The sequence below is a fragment of the Phalacrocorax carbo genome, chromosome 7, assembly GCF_963921805.1.
Source record: "Phalacrocorax carbo chromosome 7, bPhaCar2.1, whole genome shotgun sequence".
Classification (NCBI taxonomy): Eukaryota; Metazoa; Chordata; class Aves; order Suliformes; family Phalacrocoracidae; genus Phalacrocorax; species Phalacrocorax carbo.
In genome coordinates, this window is record NC_087519.1 from 51,506,616 (window position 1) to 51,528,241 (window position 21,626).

The 21,626-nt window shown below is 45.8% G+C and overlaps 1 protein-coding gene across 1 annotated transcript; it reads right to left on the reverse strand.

Annotated features, from left to right (window-relative positions):
• Nucleotides 1–1,212: 1,212 nt before the first annotated feature.
• NCEH1 (neutral cholesterol ester hydrolase 1) lies at nt 1,213–21,016 on the reverse strand. Its single transcript, XM_064458007.1, has 5 exons — nt 20,676–21,016; nt 11,027–11,258; nt 9,086–9,155; nt 6,519–6,690; nt 1,213–3,903 (listed from the first exon to the last, which is right to left on the reverse strand). Exons 1-5 carry the CDS (start codon nt 20,811–20,813, stop codon nt 3,286–3,288), a joined length of 1,230 nt encoding a protein of 409 aa, XP_064314077.1. The 5' UTR covers nt 20,814–21,016; the 3' UTR covers nt 1,213–3,285.
• Nucleotides 21,017–21,626: the final 610 nt, after the last annotated feature.

A 21,626-nucleotide genomic window follows, 5' to 3' on the forward strand; every position in this document is an offset into this window, starting at 1 on the left:
CGGTCCCGCAGCTGAGGGTAGGAGGTGAACAGGGCACTGCAACGGGAACAGGGGGCTGCAGCTCCAGCACCGTGGAGGCACGCAGTGCAACCAGCGATGCGCTTGGCACAGGGCTCAGCCTCCAAGCTTGTCTCGCCCACAAGTTTTGACCTGCCAGCCAGCCCCACGTGGATGTCTCATACCCAACAGCTCTGTAGTGCTGCAAAAGAAGTGTGCCGTATCCATCGCAGATTAACGCTTGGATTAAGGCGCCGCACGTACCCACCCAACGCCATCCGAAGGTGCTGTGGAGGATTTTGCGCCAGGCGCTTTGTCAGCCCTCGGGTGGCAGCTCAGTGCCTGTGGAAGCGCGGCACAGATGGCAGCAAGCCCTTCAGCGGGTCCTCGCTGAGCATCCTCCCGCAGCGGCACCCGGCGCGGGATGATGTGCCCGGCTGCACCCAGCCGTGGGAGGCACTGCCCTGGCCTTGCCAAGCCCCGCACAGACAGACTTCTTACTAAATCTAAGAAAACATGACTGGAAGAAAATGCTCCATGGGTTGCCTGTTTTTAATGCATCAATTTAAGGCAAGCAGGGGTATGACTCCTGCTGACTTCGAAACAGGCTTATAAGGACTTTAAAGCTTTTTTCCCCAGCTCTTTTTCAGCAGGAAAGCTTTATATTGTGTGACTGTCATAGGACGCTGCTAGACAAAATGGCAAATGCCCCCGTTAGGGTATTTCAAAAGTAATGCTGGTATGACCATTAATAAATTTGAGAGCAGGGGACGAAAATGGGTAACAGATCAGAAGAAAGAATGTGAAAGGAAGGCAAATAGGAATGAAAAACAGAACTAGGACTTTGGCTAAAACTGATTTCAAACATATAAATAATCTACCAAATTGTGTTTATAGATCAGAACAGAGAACATGAGCTCCACTGTCTATCCTGAAGGAGAGGAGCAGCAGCAGTGCAGGTACCACCCCACTATTCCACACCAGTAAATGCTGTCACCATTTGGCAGCAATGAAGTAAGAGCAGGTCACCCTCGCAGACGCACCGGCAAAGCTTCCAGCCTCGAAAACAACCACCCTGGCTTTGGTCCAGCATTTCTTCAGGAACTCCTGTTTTGTTTCCCTGACCTCTGCAAGGTGAAAACTCAAGTTGGGAATGTTGTACATCTGCAGAAAAAAAGAAAATCAGTTGTCCTGGGAAGGGTGGGAAAGAAACCATCACAGCTATATTTAACTTTATTTATTTGTTCTTCATTTTGATAGCACATTTCAATCAGTTGCTAATTAGATCTTACAAGATCTAAATGGAAGAAGAATCTGAGACACTGTTGAAAAAACTTCAGCTTGTGACCTTCACGTGAACCTGTGCCCAGAAACAAACCTGAGCCTGCATGACTGAGCCTACATTGGGGCCTTGTCTCATAACAGCTTTTCTTAATACATACAACCACAATAACAACCTGATGCTTCTAGGAAGCGAGGATTCAGCAAAGCCATTCTCTTATTTAATTTAAATACCAGTGAAAGTGGACTGGTCTGTATACATTTTAAATGACAGAAGGCAGTTCGTTCCACCAGTGCCTTTTTTTTTCTTTTTTAAAGAACCTTTCAGAATCCTGCCGTAAGAAATGCTGTCATGATGTCCCAAGAGCCAAGAAGCCTGATCTCACAGTACTTTCACAGGAGCAAGGACAGAGATGAGCTAACCGCCCAGGAGGACCTGCAGTCTAGCAGCACCAGCCGTCGTGGGCCAGGCTCCTCCTCGGAGCCAGCTATTAGAGAAGGATGGAAAGTCGAAAGCTACCGGATCAACGCCTGTGGATTCAGCTTCACAGCTCCTTTGTGAGGTAGGAAATTACTGCTTCCTCTCTTGCAGAAGTGAGGCATAAGGAGATTAAGTTCTTCTCCTGGGGTCCCACAGGAAGTCTCTGGTAAAGCTGAGGATGAATTTAATCCACCACTTTAGTCACAGGGCAGTCATTCTCTCCTCTTTGTCTAGAAACACTGGGCTTTTGACACAACCTTCATTCCTGCAAACAGTAAGCATCCTGGACAATATATGCTGTCGCAAGTGGTTTCACTTCCCTGTCCTGCCTGTCTGAATTTTACAGACTGCCTCAATCCGTAGAGGTTTGCTGCACAACAGTGAAATCGTCTTACCTAGTGTTTGGGTCAGTCTACAAGACAGACGAAGTTTAGCTGCAGAGCTCAGATTTAAATCTTCCGTATAGATTAGAGCCCACTTCTATTTACTTGCTTCCCTCCTTCCGGGAAGCACGTAATATAATAAACACTACAAGCACAAAAGAAAAGTCAATGAACAAAAACTACTATTACAAACATTAGTGCAAACCACACAGTAGATTTTTTTTTTTTTAGTATCCTCAGTATTTTCTGTAAGGAGGTTATGAAGCTGAGGCTTTAAACACAGACGAAGTCACATTCTTTAGCCAAACAGGTAGTCAGCTTTGAAGCTCACTCACAGAAACAACCTGGATTCTGCTACTACACATAGTATTTTATCCTATATATTTGTACGTATGCTGTAATACTTATTCAAAATATATTTAGTCCTGTGCTTTTATAAAATATAAATAAATAAAAGGCGATAAAGACCAAATTCCAAAGCTGAATTACATGTTTGGCTAGGAGACTTGTCTAGCATCATCTTAACTGCCTAGAAGAGTTTTGGGGTTTTTGGGGGGGGGTTTTTTGGTGTTTTTTGGTGTTTTTTTTTTAATTTAAACAAGCCATTTGTCTATGTGCGTAAAAGCCAGCCCCTAAATCCATGCCTGACATTCAAATGCACGGCTGTGCTGTCAAAGGTGAGAGCAGCTCACATTTTCTTTGACATCAAGTGCTCAGAACTGCTGAAAAGTAGCTTCCATTTTTGCATATTCAGACGTAGATGTAGGTGTTTGGCTTTACTTCACATCATTTGAAAATTGTGGCCTTTGCACCTAATTGAGTCAAAGTTTGAAAGTTGCAGCCAGTTAAGAACGTTACAGGAATGCTGATCTCCCTGCTCAACATTTGTTTATGTTTGGCAATCGTAATCTGGAAAAATGGGGGGGCGGGAAAGAAATCAAAGTTTGAAAAAGTATTTCTCAGAATGCTCTGCTGGGCAAGGCCCACGGAGCGAGTGAAGGCTGTAGTGGGTGGTCTGTAACCACCAGCAGCTGCAGCTGAATGGGTGAAGTCTGAATTTGGAAAAGTGCACTTTTTCGTTGCTTGCTCTTTAGCAAGGACACCAGAGCTGCACACCCTGGGTCTTCAAGAGACACCCTCTCTTCAGAGGTTTTCATCCAGCCATTTTATATAGCTTTTCCTGGTCTGAATGCCCGCAGAGAAATCAGTAGGCCAAACGGTGAATATCAGACAGCCATGAAAGCAGTCATCAAAGTGATCGAGCGTGACTTCCACGCCGGCGTTCTCCAGGCGCTTGGCGTACATCACCCCGTCATCTCGCAGGACATCATTCTCGCACGTCAGGATGTAAGTCTTCGGCTGCAGCTGCAGAGTTTCGTTTTCGGCAAGGAGCGGGACTGCTCGTACATCAAGCAGCGCTGGTATCTCCTGGATGATTTCAGCCTTGCCTGTGGTTTGTATTACAGGCTTGTAGTGCTTTTTGAACGATGAAGGCAGTAGAGATGTCCAGTTCAGATGTCTTCTGAAAGAGAGAGCTTGGCCAACATCAAGAGCAGTGTGGTTGTTAATCAGCAGCGAGTGAACCAAGTCATAATTACCACTGAAATAATCTATCCAATAGTTGATCATGATGGAACGAGGAAGAATGGCCATATTCATGTTCTGCTGGTAAGAAGGTGTATTGAAGTCAAATGCCTGAAGGGCTGGATAAATTAAAGCCTGCAGTTTTGGTCTGACGGTCAAATTCTCCTCTTTGCTAAGCTGTGGGAAGAATATAGGATAGAATTGAGATTATAAAGAAAACAAACATTACAATATCTACCTTAAATTCACACAAGCCACCATTCATTTGACAATTTTTAGGCCAAATTCTGCTCTTATACAGGTAATGTTGCTCTTTTGTCTGAAATATTAGCAGCCTGATCTTTTTATTCTCGTGTAAGGATGGCCATACAGGCAGACCCAGTATCCTGCCTCCCACAGAAATCACTGGCAGAAGTTGAAAGGTGTAAGAAGAAATAAAAACAAAAAAACCTGTAAAGCGGCATTTAGCTAACGCAGTTTCCAGTTTAACAATTTGCAACTGAAGGACCTCCTGAATCAAAGGAGCTGTTCTTGCTTTTAACAGTTTTTCATGGATTTCTCTTCCGTGAATTTATCTAATTGGTTTTTTGAGCATATGCAAACTGTTGGCATCCACAGTTTTCTCTAGCAAAGGCTCACCATGTACAGAAGCAGCTCTCTTGTGTTTGACTTGAACCTGCCAACTGCATTTTATTTGAGCCCTCCAATTATATATTTGGTGCCCCCTAATCTTTTTCTGGAAGAATCAGTAAACACTTGTTTTGATTCACCTTCTACACAAGATACACAGTTCTCTATCATATCTCATCTTGTCTGTCTCTTTTTCAGGCTGAAGAATCTTAGTGTATTTAACCTTTCCCTGAAACAATCCTACATCACTCATCTCCACCAGGACACTCACAAGTCCATGGGCCCAGATGGGATCCATCCAAGAGTACTGAAGGAGCTGGCAGAGGAGATGGACAAGCTGCTCTCCATCATTTACCAGCAGCCCTGGTCACCAGGGGAGGTCCCAGATGGCTGGAGACTTGCCGATGTGACACCCCTCTACAAGAAGGGCTGGAAGGAGGGACTGGGGAACTACAGTCCTGTCAGCCTGACCTTGGTACCGGGGAAGGTGATGGAGCCGTTTATCACCAGGCGTGTGCAGGACAGCCAGGGGATCAGGCCCAGCCAGCATGGCTTCATGAAAAGCACGTCCTGCCTGACCAACCTGATCTGCTATGACCAGGGACCCGCCTAGGGGATGAGGGAGAGGCTGTGGATGTGTCTGCCTGGACTTTAACAAAGCCTTTGACACTGTCTCCCACAGCATCCTCCTAGAGAAGCTGGCTGAACATGAGCCAGCAGTGCCCGGGTGGCCAAGGAGGCCACCAGCCCCCAGGCTTGTGTCAGCCCTGGTGTGGCCAGCAGGAGCCGGGCAGGGATGGGGCCCCTGTGCTCGGCCCTGGGGAGGCCCCACCTCGAGTGCTGGGCTCAGGTTTGGGCCCCTCGGGACAAGAAGGCCCTGGAGGGGCTGGAGCGTGTCCAGAGAAGGGCAGCGGGGCTGGGGCAGGGTCTGGAGCACAAGTGTGCTGGGGGGCGGCTGAGGGGGCTGGGGGGGTTTAGCCTGGAGAAGGGGGGGCTGAGGGGAGCCCTTCTCGCTCTCTGCAGCTGCCTGAGAGGGGCTGGAGTGAGGGGGGGGCTGGTCTCTGCTCCCAAGTCACCAGTGACAGGGCGAGAGGGAACGGCCTCAGGCTGCGTCAGGGGAGGTTTAGGTTGAATACGAGGCAAAATATCTTCGCTGAAAGGGTGGTCAGGCCCTGGCACAGGCTGCCCAGAGAGGTGGGGGAGTCACCGTCCCTGGGGGTATTTAGAAGACGTGTAGACGTGGCACTTCAGGGCATGGTTCAGGAGGCCTGGCGGTGTTGGGTTGGGGGTTGGACTTGATGATCCTAGAGATCTTTTCTAACCTTAATGATTCTATGATTCTGTTCTATGAGTCTATGATTTAAAAAGAATTATGCATCAGGGAAATGAATTAGGAACGCTGCTTCCAAAACGTGGTACTATCATGTTTATCAGTGCTTGATATTGAAACTTTTAGTGTAATTTTCCTTTATTCATTTTTTCACCCTAATTCAATATTGCAGGGTTGTCATGATAATTAGTTGCCTGGACATGGTATCCGCTTTCTTATCACCAATGGTTATGGCAATACAAAAAAGCTAATAATAATATTTCACTCAACCATGAAAAAATTACTCGCCCCAGGCTGCCTGTAAAATCTTTACTAGATTAAATTTAGATTACATTTAAACTGCAGATACACAAAAGAAATTTCCTTAAAATTGCAAAATGCTACAGGAAGACAGTTTAACAGAGGAATTAAGCTTCATTTATTGTATATTTTGTCCTTCATTTGTACTTGAAAGAAATAGAAACGTATTTTCAGAGACAAGCATCTAAACATAGGAAGCTAAATTGATAAATTACGCACGTACCTAGTTACCTACTTAGAAAAACAAAGAATTCACCAGCAGAAGGGGTAAAAAAAGTAATTTAGGAACTTGCTCTTAAAATCTGGCCCGTAACAACCCGTAACTGTACTAAGACGTTGCAAGCTATGCAATTCATATTGCAATTGGCTCATTTTTCTTCTGTAAAGTGACTAGATGCTGGCTTCCTACCGTTCTCTCTTTAGGGTTGGCACATCATCTTGTGATGACACAGCACAAAGGGTTTGTCAACCTGTGCGCATCACTGAGTTAGGGATTGTCACAGTGTAATACGCAACAGACACTGCATGTTACCTGCTGACACACAGCGGCTGCCAAATTTCCTCCTGCGCTATCGCCAGAAATTGCAATTCGACTTGGGTCAACCGAGTACTCAGCTAAGACATCAGGCTGCAAAAAATGCTTAGTAGCACGAAGAGCGTCATGGAATTGCTCAGGGAAGCACACCTCTGGTACCAGCCTGTATCTACAAAGAAAAGAAATGACAGACAATTATTACTGTCGATGCACCTCTCTCTCAGGATTAATAGGTGGGCTCAGGTATTACTTAATGGCAAGTAACTATTTCATTACGATAAATATTACGGGGAAAATATAAGGTGTGTAGTACTTATGTAAGACTTAATCTTATAATTAATGCTTTAATTCTGAGATATTAATATGAAACTACTAGACATGAATAATACCAAGATAGTATAAAATTGTGCCACACTCTCCTAGGATTTCCCAATTTAAAACACCCGTAGCAAGGGAGTCATTACAGTCAGGCTGGTTTTGATCCAAATCCCCACCTTAACTAGTACGAGGGAGAGTAAGTCCCATATGCCCAACAGATTCCACTAGGCCAAACACCTAAGCAGTTCAGTTCCCCCAGTTTTTACCTCTTCTCAGGAGAGCATGACCCATGCTATACCTCTGCGCCATGGCATGAACAATAGCCAAGAAGCAAATACCAGTTTGCTCCAATGCAACAGATTCAGTAATTCCTCTCCTTTATCGAGGAGTGGGGCGGGAATATACCCATTGTGCAGGTGGGGAGCATGAGGCACAGAGAGCAAACAGTCTGCCCAGGAAGAGTCAGCAGCTGAGTCCCATTCATGAGATTTTCTCAGTTTCTAAATAACAGAGCAGGAGAAGTCTGTTCATATTCACTGAATAATCTGTAATCCGAGAGTTGTTACCAGGCCTTATGGTACAAAGCATGGCTTCTGTTTGTAGCTTTTCCATCAACAGATTTTACATATTCTCAGTAGAGTCGAGCAAAACAAGCAAAATGAAATCCAGTTTTCTGATTCTAAACATTTGCTTCAGCATCTAAGCTGAAAAAGTTTCACATGCAGAATAAATTTTAAATGTAGGTAACACAAAAAGTGTTTCAAACTCCAAACCTGACATGCTTTCAGAAAGCAATTTATATATTGCATCAGCTACAAAGGAATACGAGAGTCCTTTGGGAACTCCTTGTAAAACTGAATAACAGACTGTGCATATATGATGAAAGCACAACGTGCAATTAAACCAATGAAAAATCTAATTAGTCTTCGCTAATTGCATACAAATGCCTTGACTGAAAGATATAATGGCTAAGGAGAAGAGGTAAACAATAACTCAGAGAAACAGGCAGAATTATACCACCATAAATCAAAAAAGGAATAATAAGGAACCTTTCAATACTGTGATCGCTACTTGTCTGGAATAACCAACAGCTGCTTTTTTACTTTTCATTTAGTTTTATTGTTTCTGTTAATAAACAGCAAAGGAGTAAAAAAAAAAAAAGCCACCCTTTAAAGTAATCTTTAAGTATTGTATGAGCAACATCAACTCCATATAATTAAGTTGCAATTAGACCACAGAGTTTGGTATGTAATTAACTGTAGGTGGGAAAGTTCTATCAAGTGATTAGGCTTGCAAAAGAAAATACTGCAGTTGACAATAAGGAGGGGATAAGTACCAATCAAGTTGGAGTCATCTAGGTAACGGTAATGTAGTTAGCTAGTTGAGAGGTTTGTTTGCCTTGGAATTGTTCAGCCAGTTAAAAAAGCAGCCCTGCTTCTCTGTCGCCTGGCACCCTGGCGGTTCCCTGCTCTTGAGTGGAGTACAGGCCTACGTGGGATGGCTGGAACGGTGGGAGATTGAGGGAGCAGCAGGGGACTGCCAGGCTCCACGCTGTACTCTGGTTAATGAGCAGGGGTGACATGATTTAGTAATTTTTATGTTGCAGAGCCTTGGTCAATATGGCTTAGAAACAGTGGTTTATCGACAGACTTCAGGGGTGTTGATACATATATATTTTAATAATAGATATATAGAAATTTTAGTTTTTTAATATATATATATATATAAAAATATACCTTGCAGCGGTGAGAGTGGCCACTGAGGATGGGAAAGGTCCCTCTTGCTACATGAGGAGGTATGGAGATGTGGTTTGGCCTTCCTTCGGGTATGTATCATGTCCAAATGTGTTTGGTTTTTTTGTTAGTTCTTAACGTTCATGAGTATTTACAGAATTATACCTCAGCACTTGACTGATCTCAGGTTTTAGCTGCACTCCTTACATGCAGATACAATTGCAAGATGCATTAAAATTTGTATTTTAGTATTTGTTCAACTGAATTCAGTGCTACTCTCTTTTCCCACATTTCTGCCCTCTAACATGACCTCTGAAACAGAAACCCAAATGGATTTTTGAGACTCTTCCAATTCGTTGTAATTTTAAAAGGGCAGAAATATCAGACCAAGAAAAAGAATTACTGTCCAAGGTAAAGCCTTATACACAAGCCAGTAACATGGGAAAAGCTGGAAGAACTACGTTACATATTTCTAATACCTTAAAATTAGTTGATTAGTTTTAGATTACTCACTCAACTGAGACAATGACAGCGTTGAGAGATTCAGCCATGATTCCGCAGAGATTGTTATAAAGGCTTGTTCCTGGAACGAAAGGACATAGCGTTAGGGACACAGGAGTCATTTATGTCAATAGCTGCAAAGCCATACGCAAGCCTTCTCAGGATATATAAAGACACGATACAAATGTAAGCAAAGCAAATGAGATCAGCTTGCAATAAAGTGCCAAATACATATTGTAGCAGAAGGAACGTAATTCATGCCTTGAGAAGTCCTGCAGCCTAATGCTTTCTTTCTCATCTGTTTCTTGGTGACTTGTGACATGTCATTTCATCCATCTATCACAATTCTCTCAGTTGGGCAAAATTTAAGGTACCTGGTGGCTTGGGGGGCATTAGCATCCAGAGACAGTTATCGCTGTATGAGTCACTGCTTGTTGTTCATTTTATTACAGCACGCATTGCTTTGATTCAAATGAGTTGCCCTATTAATGTCAACTGAACTACTCATTTAAGGGAGGATTAATCCCAGCTATCCTATTTATCAGTGGACTGATTTTCTTTAATTTTATTCCTTTCCAGTTACTTAATTGTTGGTTCCTGGTACTATAAAATATACTAAGACACTAAGCATTTTCTAAAGTATCTAATCTCAGAATTTAATATTTAGCTGTAACATTTGTGCCGTTAACTTCTGCATCTTGGACTCGAGGATAGGATCTGACATAGCTGAGTTATTGTCATCCAAACAAAGCGCGGTAATTTAATACAAACTTTTGCACAATGAGAGCCATATGCAAACTGTTACAGAACAAACGAGGCAGGCAGGACGCTAACACACACCCCTTAGGCAGGCCTAAGAAAACCCACATCAAAGCACAATTCCTCTGTAGGAAGAGGAGCAAAAGTTTTAACTGCTATCGGACAGAGAGACTGGGATTTCCAAAGGCCTGTGAAAGACAAATTTTAAAGTTACTTAGGAACCTAAATCTCCCTGAAATCATGGTCTAAGTGACTTATACATGCATAGTCCAAATGCAACCAATACAGTCTTTGTTTTGGAACATTTCAGAACACCCATCAATGTTCTTTTTCTATAGATGAGGCCACAGAATGCATCAGGGCTGTATGGACTTCGGGCCTTCTCAGGAGCAATGGGGAAGGAAATGGGGGAAGACTCCTATCAGATCTGGATCTTGGGGCAGCCGTGAGAACCGACCGCCCTTTCTCCTCCCAAGGCTTTTCTCCTCCTGTATGACGTGGAAGGATCAATGGTTAACTTATCGCTGTCTATAGCTATACCCTACCTACCCTGATCATGTTTGTGGCTTCCAAGTTAATTGGAGTAAATAGCATTAATTTTCAAGGTAATTTCTACTAGTGGTGGCAGTGGTTCCCTAGGGGAGGGGGCCAAACCATGGGACGGGAACCGACCTCTACCCATTTCCTCATTTCCTTCATCTCGCTGCCTGTTGTTCCATCACGTATTCCCATCTACGGGTTACTTAAGAGCCAAACATTAGCAATGCTGTTACATGCAGTGTTGTTCAGCCCACTCTTCTATTAATATTGTGTGAAAATTGGGCAAAACCCTTATATTGGATCCTGATCACCAAAGAGTGACGTTTGCACGTGACCAAAGAAAATGGGGGACTGGCCCAAACAGCCCATCCCAGGAATTTAAACAATAAGCTATTTGATCCTCTCAGAATGTAACAAAATTAACCTTTTGGTCCTTTTGCAGCTCACGTGCAGATAAGATAATCATTTTTGCTGTGATCACGATATTTTTTCCCCTCCCTCCTTAGAGCCGATCTACCAGAGAGGAAGCAGTTACTACTGAATTCAGGTATGTGTTAGCAAAATTGTCACCCCTGGCAGGAAGAATAGCTTTTGGCTCCTCCTGCTAGGAGAAAACCAGACCAGAATCCTGTTTAATTATTGGCAGACACATACTTGCGCTTGCCAAGGCCCAGCCCCCTCCGTGGATGTAAACAACGCTGCGCTTGAGCCTTTCATCATCTCGCTTCGCAGGAGGTTCAAACACTCTGACTTTCACACCGTCAAAAATAGCATCCGTGATGTTAATGTCTTCAGAGGAGGCTGACTTCAGCATGTCAAAGGTATAAATCAAATAATTCAGAACTATCAAGTGATGGCTGAGTCTCAGATAGTGAATCAGGTGACACTAGGGGGAAAAAAAAAAGGAGATCTCTGTTACTTCAGGGCGTACCATAGGATACTGCATTGATGTGTAATGTAACCGTCTTCAAAGGGCAAGTCCTATAAAAAAATGAATATGGATTCTTAGAATATTCATGGGAAAACAGATGATTATCAAAGACCTCTAATGCTTTTAAAGCTGTATTAAAACAAAACCCTGCCCATAAAAGATCCTCTGTTGTCAAAATAAACCAAACCCCGAGCACTATGTGGATCAAGACAACCGTGAACAAGCACTCGGGTCCTTGCCTCTGAAAGGCACCTCCAAAAGGGGATGAACCTCACCAACGTGCTGCGCCACGATGGGACTTGGGAAGCTCCTCAGACTGGTGCCAGCAGAGGGCAATACCGCACAGGCAAAGTCTTCGTGGTGGTAAGGTATCAAAAAACGCAAAGTTTTTCTCTTGTTCCACCCCACTTCTCAAGGATTGCAAAGAAATTTAAAAACAGGAATGACTTTAAATGAACTTAATGGTTGTTTATTGGCTTGCCCTGTATTTACCTGCTGGACCGGGAAGGATCTGAAACGCGATCTAAGAACCATGGCAGGTTAGTGATTCCCTGCCCCCGCCCCCCCCCCCCCCCCCCCAACCCCAGAGGCTAAAGTGCATTACTTTTTTTGTGGGGGTGTTTAAAACACTACAAAAATGAAGATAGATCTGACTTTTCTGACCCCTTATGGTAGAAGGAGATTTTATCCCCTTTGGCTATCCAAGATTTTTATCTCCATGTATATTTTTCAAATTATGCCCTGAATAGATTAAAAACCTGTTCCCCCCAGCAAGCAGTACTGGGATCCAAGGTACTCCTCCAACCTAAGTGGTCACGACCTGCTCCCCATGTATGACCTGCCCACTATTTGTAGTGCACACTTGTTCCTGTTCCCTAGGTGGTGCAAAAGGGGTGGCAAGGGGTGAGCCAAAGGACCGGCTCACGAGGTTGAGACTGGCCATTAAAAAGTGGTGGTGGGGTCTTTCCCCATTTGCAAAGTTAATCTCTGTCCTAGCGATGAAGGCTAGAAATTGGATAATCAGCTAAGTTGTACAAGTTTTGTACAACTTTCTCAGTCAAGGCAATGAAGTTGGGAGGTAAAATTAATACATGTGCCTAACGCACATCTTTAGGACCACTACCACAAAAAAAACTGTCAGCTGTGACCTTTTATTTTACATACAGGTAATGGATACTTGGAAGAAAAAAGTATACTGTTTGGAGCCATGCAGCTTGTCTACACACAGCTGTTTTAATTCTGCTAGTACCACCAGCGCAGCACAACTCTGCTAGCGTGAACTCAAGACCTGAAAGAGCGGCGTCACCCAGGTACCAGTCCAACCGCCTTCACATTTAACCTGTACAAAAGCTAAGTGGAAGCCAAGTCTGGTTCCTCGTGACAGACGTGATTTTGCAAATAAGAGTTTCACAATCTCTTTCTGGTTTCTCTTATCTGTTCACAAGGAGGGCTATTTAGTTTTCTTGACTTGGGTTTCTTTGCCGTACTTCTCCGGTACCGTTCCCGCAGCCACTTTCAGTGCCAAGTTTCAGCTTCTCTGCCAGAAGCACCTGCTCACGGGGAAGGAAGGGCTAACGGAGGCAAACACGCACCTCTGGAGGAAAAGCAAATTTTGAAGCATTCAGCAGCACCCATGCCAAAGATGACCTGTCTCCCTAGGTCTATAGCCCCAGCTCCTTACACGTAACTTATTCATCTGTCATCGTTAGTTTGAATGTAAAAAAAAACACCTAAATTCTGGCTTTCAGTCAGGTGCTGTACAGAAAAGGTGCTGCACAGCCCCACTTCCGCTGCAGGTTGCTGTAGAAAAAGACAATTTTTGACATTTTTCCAAAAAAAAGTCTGTGCCAATGGGCTGCTCTGCAAGTGGGGAGACTTGTTCCAAAACAAGTATTTATAAAAACGACTTTCTCTTCTTGTTTTAGCTTGTGGTAACGTTACCCTGCTGAGATAGTTTGGTGGGAATCCAAATTTTAAAATGTTTGCTGCTTTTTGGATGGAATATCACTTCTTTATACTGTAAGGCTTTTCTCTGGGAGAAGAAACACAAAGCATCGGCAGGAGGAAATGCTGAAGTCACAAGGCTGTTTGTATCTCTGAATTTCAGACCACGCTTTTCTCCCACTGTTACAGAAAAATTCCCCCAGGAAAACCCAGTTAGAATTTGAAATCTGAAGAGCAATACATCTATTAATAACTTGGCAGAGAATTTGTTGGGCTGCCACTGATGTAACCAGCTAAAGATCTGATACTCTCTGTGCCCCACGGAGGTTCCCGGGGAAGGTAACCACTGGGAATGAATTTTAGAAATACTCCCGGGGAAAACAATGGTTTTGTAGGCTAAAAAAAAACAACTAACTGTGCTGCAGTAGACATCCCATTTCAGTTTTCTCCCACTTTAGTTCACATTCCTTGTAGACAAGATTACCACATGTTCCCTGGAATGAGAAATGTTTTCTTTTCAAGGCTAGTTGGCGTTGTTTACTGAGAAGTGTTTTGCTCTGTTCTTTAAACCACAGAGCGCCGTGGCCATCTGCAGGTTATCACATGCTTTCATGCTTCCTGCCCCCCCCCCATAACAGACCACTGTTTCCAAGAATCCAAAAACCTGGGAAGAGATGGTTTGTACATCAGGGCACAAAAGCAACAGTCCTAATTGTTTTGTTAGGCATAGGCAGATTTTTTTGCCAAGCACTTATCAGACAGATTCTTTCTACGTATATCAACCTGATCAGCCTATGTGATTGTCATTTATAAGGCATCAGGATTACACTTTTTGCTGGGAAAGAGCTAATCTTGTCCACAGTTCTTACAAATAAAAATCTTGGATGTTTTTTTATTCCTCTATAAATAAGTATTTAAATCAGATACATAATATCACTCTGTAATATAACTAGTGGCAGAAGAGGGTGTGTTTAATGGTTGGCTAACTCTCTCTAGGACTCTGTTGCCACCCACGGGGCAGACCTGCCCATCCCCTTGGCTCTGCTTCCCTGGCACCTCTCTTGCCTTGGCACCAAGGAACATGAGCATGACCTTGCTGCTCAGTGCGAACCCAGCAAAAACAGAGAAACAACATTAAACTTCAGCCAGGTCACCATCTTACTGATAACCCGAGGCAGGAAAGATGGAGCAGGGGGAAAGGAGGGGACCAGCCTTTCTGGCAGCAGCCTACAGTTGGATTGCCTTAAATCCATTAAAAAACCGTATCCAGTCATCTCGTGTGAGTGGTAATTGGTCTGATCTTTGCCAGTATTCATGATTTTTACCACTCTTCCTGTGCCAACATGCAGGACTGTTGCAAGTTATCCAATATAGCACTTAAATATATTTGGGGATTGTGTGTGTGTGTGTGTATATGCATGTGGAAGCAAAGAGAGCAACAGTGATGTTCTCTGGTGGAAAGGGAGAGAAGACAGTGCTGTAATAATAAAAGCTAGTGAAAAGGAAGAGAAAGCAAAAGGATAAAGGGGGATCTAAGAGACTACAGAAAAAGGTAAACCCAACCTCACAGAAAAGAGGAGATAGTATAAAGATGACAGCCCTGTGGGCAATTAGCCCAGGACTGCTGTGCCGGCCACTGGGTCACAGCCGCAAGTCTTCCCGTGTAATGACTGCTTCTATGCATCTGTGCGGCTACACGCTTTTGTCTTCTGCACAGGTAACTCTGGGGAAACGTGAACTTCACGGCGTTATGGGCTGGGCTGAGTAATGGGCTGATGTGCACCAAGGGTGCTCAGGTGCTGGGCGGCGAGGCAGAGCTGGATGAGCAGGAGGACCCCAGGAGAGGTGGGCCAGGCTGGCTAGCGAGGCAAATGCAAGGATTTTGCTGTTGTTTGAGCCAATTCAGCAAATAACCCCTGTGGACATGTTAACAGTAGCTCTACTGACAATCTAGTGCTCATTTCTGATTGCAGCTTTTCATTTTGGGGCCATTGGCTCCCCGTGACCCATTGCTGCCTCGGCAGCAGTGTGATTTATGCTCACACTGTAATGCTCTCCAGCTCTCCAACAAGGCAAAGCAACCACTAGAGCCACAACCTCCTTCTCTTTTACCAGGACATCCCCATACCAGGGGTTTTCAGGCAGAGACATCCCAGGGACCCCCTCGAGACTAAACTGTTCAAGACTGCCACCTTCCTCCTGGTAAATTCTTTGGTGAGGGGTACCAGATATTGAAAGGTTAATTGACGTAAGAGAAGATTTTCAACAAGTGAAGAAAGGAGTCAGAGTTGTGATAAAAACCAGACAGAATGAACAAAACAGCTCTGGTGAGGCACCATTACTTCACCTGTAATCACCTATATCTGCCCCTAAATGATCGGGATTCTTCTTGCGGCTCCTCAGCTGGTAATTTCATGAAGAATCTCAAATGCTTACTGCTACCTGTGCTTACCTCCCTCATGGACCTGTATTCTGTGTTAGTCATGCGTTCTGTGTTACAAAAAAAAACCAAAAAATCCCAAAAAGATTTTCTGTTGCTAATGTCTATTAACCTCTAACAGTACTCAGCACGTTGGGGTTCTCTGTCCTTGTACGACTTGCATAGCTGGCACCGTTGTCTTCACACCTCTGACCTTTAGCCATGAACTTATCGCAACAGGTCGCATTCAGAGAGTGCACAAAGGCAGCGCGCCTCTAAAGCCAAGCTGAATGCATCAGCTGCTTCCTCTACTGCCTCCGCAGCTGGTCAGACCCAAGGTCCTGCACTGACCTTTCAGGCCTTGGCGGGATCAGGAATTAAGCAAACAGCTAAGGCTCTTTTTTCATACAACGCGACTCAGGACTGAGCCAAATCTCACTCATGACTCAAATGAGTAATGATGCTGGAACTGGGCGACTCGGCTGTCTAAGACAAAACTTCCTACCTTAAAAGATGCAGATACGATCCTCAATTCTGGCACTTCTATAACATGAGAGCCCACAATGCCAACTACAATAGCTGTAGTCAATAACAGAGATTAGCGAAACAAACAGAATCATCTCCCCATTTCGCTGTGCGCAGCCCACATCGTTTTGTGTGCATTTCGGGCAGTTCATCTGGTTTAAAGGTGAGTGCCTATTTTCTTTTATTTTACAGAACCATTTCTTAATGCAGGGGCATTATTGCCCAGTAAAACGTATGTATTTTTAACGCTGTTATATAAAGACAGTCGTCAAAGACAAGTGGCTCTTAGTTTTATGAATTTGCTTTAGAATGGAGAAGCCGCCAAGAAGACTGTTTTACAGTTTATTAATTAGAAGTAGAAACTAGATTACATTTTAATGTCAGGTGTTGTGCATATACCCGTTCATCCATGATGATCTGCTTTTATGCTAGAGAAGAGATGAGAGTTATCTGTTCCTGCAAAGAGGACTTCCAGTGTGGTTCACTTTCTGCTCAGGTGCCACTGCTGTGGGACCCACCCACCACAGCTAACCCAGTTTACTGTAAACCCATTCCAAGAACGCATTCTTGCACGCAAAAACATCAACAACTTACTTGGCTGGCTACAGCTATGATTTACATCTGTCCAGAAGTCACATACTCTGAAACAGCTGGGCAGATAAGATATTAAAATGTTAGAAAGAACTAATTACTGTTTTCCCTAATCCTGAATGTTGATATCCCGTTCCCTAGATGTTATCCCAAAAGCAAATGAGCGGCAGAGGCGCGTGAAGGAATCACTTGGCTGAGGAGGACAAATATGAGGATAGTTTTCTCCCCTGTACAGCTGCCTACCTTCTTCCATATGAGTCTATCCGATGGCCTCTGCACCAACCCATTTGTCCTTCCAAACCTCTGCTAACAGCTGTCCCAGTTCCAAAAAATCCCTTCTTCCTTGCCATGCACCAGAATAGCAAGTATCTTGACAGTGGTGTTCAGAAATAACTTATTTCAAAGGGCTTATTAAATAAACATATGCTGCTCTCTTTACTCCAATAAGGGAGAGTGGTTAGGGGAAGAGGTGACAAACACCTGTATCAATCCTGCTGTTAACACCCTGCTCTAGGTGTGCCTGCTCAAGCAGGGGGTTGGACAAGGTGATCTCCAGAGGTCCCTTCCAACCCCCACCAGTCTGGGAGTCTGTGATTATGAAATGTTGCTTTAAACACTTCTTGAGAGACACCAAAACACAGTAACTATGGCTTAATCTATGTCTCAATCCCATAATTTATTTTATGTGGTTGTCCAACCAGCTGAGTTCTGACATACCTGTATCCATAGGTTAGCACATAGTTTTTAATTTCTGATTTAAAATTGTGTTATATCACAGTTTTCTCTAAATATTACCATGTCCCATTTTGGGACACATTGAGTGGGGCAGATCACTCTCAGTTAAGTACTTTCAAATCATATCATTGAAGTCTAAGTTTCTCTGATCCCACTCTGGGGCAGCAAAGGACATTAAAGGCAGCGCAGGAACAAGGCTCTGAAAACCCAGCTCAGTTTCCAGCTCTGCCACCAGAAGTTTTGTGACTTCAGATAAAGCACTCCATCTCTTCCCATCTCTGTTCCCCAACAACTGAAGTTTAGGGTAACAGTACCTGTCCCCTTCTGTAGAATGTTTTGAAATCTACTTACAGAAACTGTCCTATAAGCATTATGCCTTTTTTTTAACCATGTGATTATAACTTGTTTGTTTCATGTTGAGCCAGGGCACTGAGTCAGTCCCAAGCTTGTAAAAAAAAAAATTGTAGCCAACTGAAACAGAACTCTACAGGGAAAGTGCAAAACCTTAATCATTACTACACCGAAAGCCAGTGACAGCCTTAGTACGTTTTATTGGTAGTGATTATTAATGCACTGAGAAAACAAACACATTATCCCTAACAAGAAACAGTCATGCTTCATCAGAGTCTGCACAAATCGATTTCAAAATAAGCAAGAGACAGCCCATTCTACCTGAAGCACATGAAGTTTGTTTCATGCTCTTGCAAAAAAGGATTACACGATGTTTTGGAGATTTTAAAGTCAGAAGAGCACTTCTGTCTGCTATCAAACCTACAATGGAAAGTAATAAATAGCAAGCTGAAAATACATTCAGAAGTGGGTGAAAGTTCAGTGGTCACATTTAGAGAAATGTTAAACCATTTGGTCTTGCAATAGCCAGTAGAGGAAGAAAGGAGAAGCTGAGCTTTCTGAAAGGGCATACGCTTTATTTCATACACACACAGAAAAAGCTGTCTAACAAAGTAAATACTCGAGCTTAACTTCTACAATCCTAGCTTCAGTTCCCACTATTCCTTCTTAATGGCAGTCATTTATTGCTGACTTTGCGTTGTCTCTCAATGTTGGAAAGACTTGTGAACACTTGAACACACCTCCCCTTTCCCTCTGGGGAAGAATGCCCCAAGGTTCACCTGTTGTGTGGCTCAGGGTACCTCTAATGCCTCAGTTCATGTATTCTTCTGGGTAAAACTCACTTGCTCCTTCCTTTGGTTTGTAAGCTACCTTACAGGAAATGGAACTTGTTTAGGAATTTTTCTCTTTATAGAAGTTCATATACCTAAGGCCAGAGACGTAAACAACTCAGAAATTACCACTTCCCCCTAACAGGGACTTCCCCACCCCAGAAGAGCGGGGACAGATGTGCGCACCTCAGCCCTGCGTGCCAGTTTGCTCCAGTTGCCACCTGTCAGGCTTTGTTCCACCAGCTCCTCTGGGGATTATGACCTCTAGGATATCCCAAAAGAGATACCCTTCAGCCTCTGAGCTAGGGGCACCAGAATGCATCTGACTATGCCCAACATACCACATAAACAAACTGAATGGGTACAGAAGCCAATAGCAACGTACATTATATATAGTCACGGTCATATGATTTTCTAAAGATAGGTCTCCTTCAGCTGGAGGTTATGGATTTGATTCAGGTGTTCCTGGCTGAAGCGTCAGGATGAGTTTAGCAGGCAGCATGCGGGGAGGGCATCATGGCCCTTCCGTGCCTCCCATCCATAGATTCGGTCAAGCTGGGCGCTTGCTGCTCAGTTACTTGAGTTAACACGGAGCAAGTAAATGTCAAGCTGTAGATTTTAGTGAAGAAGGAAGCTACCGTAGGCCATGTCTGCATAACTCTATAGCAGGTATATGGGAGGGTATGCAAGCAACCAGGTTTTAGCCTTTCACTCTAGAGATATGCTTTGATTCAACTATATATTTGGACCATGAGAAGATGCCCCAGTGGCTCAGATGAGCTGACTCTCTACTCCCAGGCTCCATCTCCAACAGTGGCAACCAGAGAAGCTGGTCAGGCAGAATATACAAGTCTGCGTGGTCCGCTCTCCTCGTGCTTCCCAGCAGCTGCAATTATCGTATGAGGTACATAGAAGGTACATTCCCAACTAGTCCTTGTGGCATCCATTTATGGGCCCTCTGTCCCTTAATTAATTTAATCCCTTTTTTAAAATGCTGATGCTCTCATCCACTCAAAGTACAGATTTTTGTACATTTCAGAACCAACTTAGTAAACTGAAACCCTGCTAGGAAATTTGGGGAAAAAAATACTTTTGTATAGCTAGTACCTTAAACAGGCCTGCCCATGACTGATCTGTCCTTGTGAAAGATCAGACCCTCCTAGAAGAAAATAAAGTTTGCAGCTAAAGCCATTATCAGGAAGTTTGCGATCTCTGATCCGCCTCATGTCAGCGTAAACTGGCAGAAGACGAGGGAGCCATCATGAAGTGATGTAACTGCCATGTGTGCCTTGTGACAGAATCAAGCATTCAGTTCTCTTTAGGAATATGATTCCCAATCAAGGCGGTTTAATATCTGGAAAAGCTTGCCTTCCCCTTCCCCTAAGGCATAGTTAATGTATCAGAATAAAAACCCGTTAATTCTGGTTATTTTGACCCAAAGCCTGCAAATTGGCAGCCGGACTAAACCACGTCTAATAAGCTCCGCAACCACAAAACCCACAAGGCTGGACGCCAGCTTTACCGAGATGTTCACACCTGATTTACTAACCAGGATGAAACCACGGCAGCCCGGGGCGACCCTGCCCGGAGCTGCCTGCCGCTTCCACCTCGGCGGGCAGAGCCTCGCACTGCATCCCAACCCGGTTCCATTGTCTCCTCCTGGATGGGGCACGGAGCCGGTGTCAGCGATGCCGGCGATCCCCCCCACCCCCCGCCCCCCCGCGGCTCCAACTACCACACGCTGCTTGCGGCGAGGCTCTCCGGATGCCCCGGGGCTGCCGGTGGGGAACGGCCCTCAGGGACCCCCGCCCCCGGGCCAGGATGGCCGGGCGGGCCCGACCCCGGGGCGGCCACCGCAACCCGCGGGTGCGGCCGCCGCTTCCAGCCGGCACCGGGGCGCGAACCGAGCCCGCCGGGGGAGGGAAGGGGAAGGTCTGTCCGCTCCTCCAGAGCCGGGACCCCGGCTCACCGCCTTACCGTCTGCTGCACCGCCCGGAAAGCGGCATCCATCAGCATCAGCTTCCAGGGGTCCGACACGGCGCCGGGCAGCGGCAGGTACACGTAGTATGCAGCCAGGGCGGCCAGCGCCGTCAGCAGCACCCAAGCGGCCCGCATCGCCCCCGCCGCCCCCCGGCTCGCCCGCGGGGAACGCAACGCAACGCGCCGCCCCACGGCCGGCCTCTCCCGGAGGAAGCGCGGCGCTGCCGCCCGGGCCCGCCGGCCGTCTGCCAGGCCCGCCCGGCCGCCGCTTTATCTGCGCTTCGCCTCGGCGCCTGCGCAGCGCCGTCCCGCCCGGCGGCCAGGCAGGGAGGCGGGCGGGCACCGCGGCCGAGCTCGCCGCGCCTCCCGGCGGGGCAGGCCGACCCTCCCCCTCCGGCCCCGGGGGGCACCCGCGGCTCCCTCAGGGGGAGGAGCCGCGTCTCCCCCAGGGGAAGGGGCCGCGCCCAGCCCGCGGCCGGGGGCTGAGGGAGCCCCGAAGGCCGCCGAGCGCTGTGGTGCCTCCCCGGGCCCGCGTCCCGGGGGAGCGGGAGCGCCGGTGTCCGGGCGGAGCTCGCCCTCCTCCGCCGGCTCCAGAGGCGGCCCGGGACGAGCCCAGCTCCGGCGTGTCCCGGGAGGGAGCCGGGTGGTCCGAAGAGCGGGTCCCTCGCAGGTGTGCGACGAGCGCCTGACCTCCCGCTGGGGAGAGACATCGCGGATCTATCGCAGGGTTGCGCAAGCCTGGGCGCTCGGTGGCTTCCCACGAATCGAGCACACCGAAGCCGGCTACTTTATCGTACTTGTACTCCGAGGCCGCACATACTCTGCCTATCTAATACATATTAATGCTCATCTACGTATAATGGCAGCAAGTCATCCTTCTTGGCTCCGCTTCGGCTGTTTCCAGGCTTGCTTTCCTCTCTTCAGGGGTCTTCAGTGATCTTGAGGGAT

What these genes read in the sequence shown, in the direction of transcription:
- NCEH1 (XM_064458007.1), bottom strand. Translation starts at nt 20,813, where the DNA reads ATGCGGGCCGCTTGGGTGCTGCTGACGGCGCTGGCCGCCCTGGCTGCA. An exon ending in GCTGTCATTGTCTCAGTTGA is followed by an intron (nt 6,691 to 9,085) that starts GTGAGTAATCTA and finishes TTTTCTTTGTAG; the next exon opens with ATACAGGCTGGTACCAGAGG. An exon ending in CAGCCGCTGTGTGTCAGCAG is followed by an intron (nt 3,904 to 6,518) that starts GTAACATGCAGT and finishes TTCTTCCCACAG; the next exon opens with CTTAGCAAAGAGGAGAATTT.